The sequence below is a fragment of the Chenopodium album genome, chromosome 13 (genome assembly GCF_948465745.1).
Source record: "Chenopodium album chromosome 13, dcCheAlbu1.1, whole genome shotgun sequence".
Classification (NCBI taxonomy): Eukaryota; Viridiplantae; Streptophyta; class Magnoliopsida; order Caryophyllales; family Amaranthaceae; genus Chenopodium; species Chenopodium album.
In genome coordinates, this window is record NC_137846.1 from 24872565 (window position 1) to 24878222 (window position 5658).

The 5658-nt window shown below is 30.2% G+C and overlaps 1 protein-coding gene across 1 annotated transcript; it reads left to right on the plus strand.

Moving 5' to 3' along the window:
- The first annotated feature begins 2310 nt into the window (after window positions 1–2310).
- On the plus strand, window positions 2311–5244 carry LOC145576537 (copper transport protein ATX1-like). Its single transcript, XM_081634281.1, has 3 exons — window positions 2311–2570; window positions 3678–3753; window positions 4836–5244. The coding sequence occupies exons 1-3, from the start codon at window positions 2562–2564 to the stop codon at window positions 5030–5032; spliced, it is 282 nt and encodes a 93-aa protein (XP_081490407.1). The 5' UTR covers window positions 2311–2561; the 3' UTR covers window positions 5033–5244.
- Window positions 5245–5658: the final 414 nt, after the last annotated feature.

The window sequence follows — 5658 nt, forward strand, 5'->3', positions numbered from 1 at the left end:
GAATCTACAACGACAAAATTTGACTCCCGCAAAAAATGACCTACCTGCCCTACGAGACACTTCTAAATATCTTTCAACCCTCCGTTCGAACCACCTCAAGAAATTTGTTTTTAATCCAATGCACAACGGAAATTTATTTTGTTTTTATCAGTAATCTATACCATATATTAAAAGGCGTTTATAAATTTGTGTATGTGTCACGTCTATCCTTACACCAGTATGATGCCACATCATCATTTAACAATCTTTATCATCCACATCCTCATTCAATAATCTTATTTAAAAATGAATGCAAAGAGATTTGAACCTCAAACCTCATTGAATGGAAACCACTTGTATTACCATCTTAAGTAGAACTAAATCATGTTCAATTAATCCACATGTATATCTATATCTATACTTATATATTAAAAAGCGTTTCTAAAATCGTTTATGTGCCATGTCATTCCCCTCTCATAGCATTGTGCCACATCGTCATTACCAATCAACAAATCATTCCAACTATTATTAAAAAAGCTTTTGATGGGTTTCGAACACTAAAACTCAAAGAAACAAGATCTACTTCCTTACCATCTTAGCCAATAACAATTTATGTCATCTATGCATATAAATATAACTATAAATGACATGCATCAATTAAAAAGGAAATACGATATAAGCAGAAAATAAGAGGAATAAAATCAACATTTCACAAACAATAGAGTGTTAAAAAATATCTTTCTATACTCTTTATCAATTAGTAACATAATTTTTAACATTAATGTATAACATACATAATCAATGATAATATATTTTATTTTATTAAAAAAGATGATAATATATTTCATAAATAAACCACTTAATCGAAGTGGTAATCCGGTGCAACGCGCAGGCCGAACACTAGTTATTATTAAAACTCCAAGGTAAGGAGTGACATTCCGCCATGTGTAACTATTTTTATTTTATTTCGCCACATCATTTTTCTCAACTTATAAACTTGTCACATAAGCGATTATATGTTATTGATATATCAATTATTAGTAAGGAAAAAAAAAAGTATTTCCCCCCAATTCAAAATTTGTAACCGACATTATTTATAATGGTCTTAATTAAGAATTGAATAATTATATTATTATTGAATTGCTTGAATTGAAGCAAATGTAAAGATTGTAACCGATTATCATTGGAATTATACAACTGAATGATGAATTGGTGAATAATTAATGAGTAATTAATCACAAATTCTTCCCTATAAATAATAAAACCCAAAGTATAATTGTTAGAAACGATTCAGTGACCCTCTTGGAACAAGTTTTTTGGGTGCGTTTTTTTATTTCTTATTTGTCTACAACCTTATTTGGCCTTGACCGCTTGACATGCAATAGGCAGATGAATTTTATTGTATTCATATTTTTATACATTTATCAATGCAAATAAACTTTAGCTTATATTGGTTTTACACTTCTTTTACAAGCATTTTGGTTTTAATAACTATGTAATAATATGTATGAATTAGCTATGGAGTATATTTTATTCTCATATTCCATTGATTAGCTCAATAGCTAATTGGATGTAAAATATTCATATAAAGCTCTCAAGGTTAGAGTATTAGCTTCACTATATATTATACTATGTAGCTAAAGGCTTATTATTATTATTATTATTATTATTATTATTATTATTATTATTATTATTATTATTATTATTATTATTATTATTATTATTATTATTATTATTATTATTATTATTATTATTATTATTATTATTATTATTATTATTATTATTATCATTATCACTATTATTATTATTATTATTGATCTTATTTTGTGGGTGCTATTAGTATATCTAATAAACTGATGGGAGGGTAGAAATATATTAAAGAGTCAAATCACACATGTAGGTTTGAAAAATATAATATTAGAGTACATTAATATGACTCACAGTTGTAAACAATTTAATAAATAATTGGTCAATCATGTATTTCTTTTTAAGTGTTCATTTGTGAACTAAGCTAATTTTTAATCTCACTTATAACTATAAGCAAGGGAAAATCTAGCTCAACCGCCACCATTTTGTGTGTAGCAATACATTACATGTCTTCATGAAATTAACAACTTTAAAATTACACTAGTTTATATATAAATACATACATGATACATGTATTAGAATTTAGAACTAAAACTAAAAAAATTTCAAAATAAGTTATTGTTGTCAATGTATTCTTATTTACCCTCATTAATATAAAAATAAAATTATTCAAAGTATCAAACCCAGATCACACACTAGTTTTCTTATGAAATTGAATTATAGTCTTACCCCAACTTCTAGAGAAAACGAAAAAGGAAAGGAAGAAGACAAAGAAGGAAAAACGGTTAGCGAAGTAGGAAGGGAATCAGATGATGCGCGCTTAAACGTAACGCGACGTTGAAATTTGGTCAACCAATCCACCTTTACAACTCCCTTTCATTACCTTCAACTCTTCATAAATACTCTTCTCCTCAAACTCAATTTTATAATTTCATCACAATTTTCTTCAATTTCCCCTTCATTTTTTGTCAATTGTCAAACTCAATTCAATCATCATGTCTCAGGTATACTTCAATTTTTTTCATTTCTGCATCAATTTTTTCACCTTTTTGATTTTTTGGGGAAATTTAAAATTTGAATTTAGTGAAATTTGATTGATTTTCATATATTATTAATGTTCCTGCTTCGTTATCTGCTACCCAATTTTATTTGTTTATATTTTGTTGTAATTTTTGGGAATTTGGTGTTTTCCTCGAAACCCTATATCAAAATTGATTTGGGGAATTTTTTTATGATATGAATTTTTGGGAATAGTATAAACTGACAAGCTGAACTTTAATTATCTTCTGAGTAAATTCTTGTTCTGTAAACCCTTTTGGAAATAGTTTTAGGGGTACTTTTTGAAAATCTTGATATGGGTGTTGATATGTATGCTGAAATAATTGCATAATTGACATACTGGAAATCTTGACCTAATTGGAATTATTGCATAATAGACATTTTGGTTCGAGAACCTCTTGACATGTATAACCTCATGCATGTTTTTAAAATTTGCTTCAAGAATTTAAAGTGTGAGTAATGGAGGAACGTGTAGCATATCGATCATTCGATGTCAAATGGTTTAGCTTTAAATAGGTCGTTTTAACCATGAACTACTACGGAGTATTTGGACTAAGTTAATTTGATCCCCTAGTTTGTGTATACTTACCTTACTCCTTGTATGTCATGGAAAGTACTTCTGAAAGCTTTTCTGACATTTTATTGAAGGATGTCTGTGTTTAATGTTTTTTAAGGGTGTGCTAGTGTAATGCTCAATGACTTTATAAGTTATTGTAAGTGGTTTTTTCATTAGATGATGTTTGTTATATTGGAAAATGGTTGAATTTAAGGTCTTGCATCCTAATTTGCGTCGCAGAGATGCAACTCTCTTAAGATAAATTGTGCCTACAAACTTGTAGTTAACCACTTAACCAATTTCTTTCTGATTTTATTTTACCATTCTTAATGACTAGTGTGTAGTATTGTCTTTAACATTTTATTTTACCAACTAGTGTGTAGTATTGTCTTTAACATTTTATTTTACCATTCTTAATGACTGGAAAAACATATGAGAGTTAATGGCAGACTGTTTGCATGTGTATCTGATATGCATGGGTGCTGCTTCTTTGCAGACTGTTGTTCTCAATGTTGCCATGTCATGCCAAGGCTGTTCTGGAGCGGTGAAGCGAGTTTTGGACAAAATGGAAGGTTTGTCTTCTCCTTATTATTTAAAATTGTCTTGTATGCTTGGAACCTCTTAATCATATATTCTGATTTTCTGGCTCTTTTTAAATTTTTTTATAAGAACTTTGACCTCCCAAGATACCTAAACGTTTCCCTTACAGAGTGGGGTGAGATAAGATAGACCCACACCTCTCTCTATTTTTCTTATTCACTTGAAATCATTTTTGGCTAGAAAAGGCCTAAGCTTTAATTCTTTAACGGTCTATGGTGCAGGGGCTTCCATGTGACAGGGAATATCTCTTACTGATGTAGAATATGATTGGAAATATGCATTGTAGCGTAGACATTATGAATGTTTTGCTGAATTTTTTTCTTCTGGGGTTTATCTTTGGGTTGATAGTTTTTCTATCTCTTAATGCATTCCTCATAGTTGTGACTCAGTGATAGATCTTGATTGCTTATATTGAGTCAAAAAAATGGTGAAGCTTTCTGAAAGCTTGATTTTACTGAATACCATTAAGGTTTGCTTTAGTATTGGTTCAGCATACGCCAGTACAGCAGTACAGTTCTTGGCTTATTTTGTAGGCACATACCATATGGTGAATGTGAATCATGAGTTCTCTGACCTAAATGCATTAGACAGTAATATGCCTGACAGTCACCCTTAGTGGTTTAACGTAAATCTGAAATATTTCTGATTAATTTGCTTTTAGTTAGGAAAACTCTTTTTTTTTTGTATGAATGAAAATTTTCAAGTATTCCTATGCTTGTGATCCCCTATCCTAAGGCTTAGTAACACAAAGATAAAATTACTATGCGCCATGACATTGTCCATTCACATAATTAGTATGCTACCATTGTTTTTAATGTGATTTCGAAATTTGGTCGTTCCTTTTCTTATCATTTTATTCAGCGAGTATATCAAATGTTCTTTCTTTATTTTTCTTTATACTTTTTTCTTTTCTGTATTTGAGTACTTTTTAATCTGTGTACTTATTACCTTAAATATAGTATTGTTTTTAAACAGAGGAAGAATATCCAATTAACAAACCATAATGTTTTATTTTTGAGTATTAAGTACTGACATCTGCAGTGGTAAACTTTAGGTGTTGAGTCATACGAAATCGATATGAAGGAGCAAAAGGTGATTGTCAAGGGCAATGTACAGCCAGAAGCTGTTCTGCAGACTGTCTCAAAAACTGGAAAGAAAACCTCATTGTATGAAGAAGCAGCCCCAGCTGAATCGGAAGGAAAATCCGTAGAAACTGAAACAAAGCCTGCTGAAGAAGTTGCTGCTGCTTAATATGGTTAGTCCCATGGCAGACTGAAATATAACCATGTTTAATAGATAAAACTTGTTATTTTGTAAGTTTAATGTTCCTGAACTCTTGGTCTTTTGTAGATCTGTAATCAATAACTGAACTGTGGTTGTCAATGCAGTTCTGCTCCACTATTGTATCGCACAATTAAATATGCATTTCTGCATTGTGAATTGTAACATCTTATTCCAGTAAATGTCGACTATAATTGTGCTCTATTGATCAATCTTCAATTTCGGTATATTTTTGGTGTCAATGGTAGAATGATGGATTGATGGCCATCTCTAGTTCAGTATCATGTTCGGGGCATCAGTCTGTTTTTAGATATGAGCTTAAACAAAAAGAAGATAAACTACTATTAGCCATGGTCGCGAGGATATGAGTTTTAATGATCACCTAGTTAGGGGCGAAGCCAGGAAATAAAATCCAGGGAGGCCGAGACTTATATTAAGTAAAATAGTAATGTATAAATGTATATTCTGCGTTTTCTTATTGCTAAAGTTTTGCTTATGCATTGGTATTAATTAAATTTGACTAGTTCGACTACAATTTTTACTAGTATATAAAAAAAATGTAACTATGTAAGCTATGCAATTTAGGCAATTAAAAT

Coding starts and splice junctions, on each gene's coding strand:
- LOC145576537 (XM_081634281.1), top strand. Junction 3,754..4,835: donor AGTTTTGGACAAAATGGAAG/GTTTGTCTTCTC, acceptor GGTAAACTTTAG/GTGTTGAGTCATACGAAATC.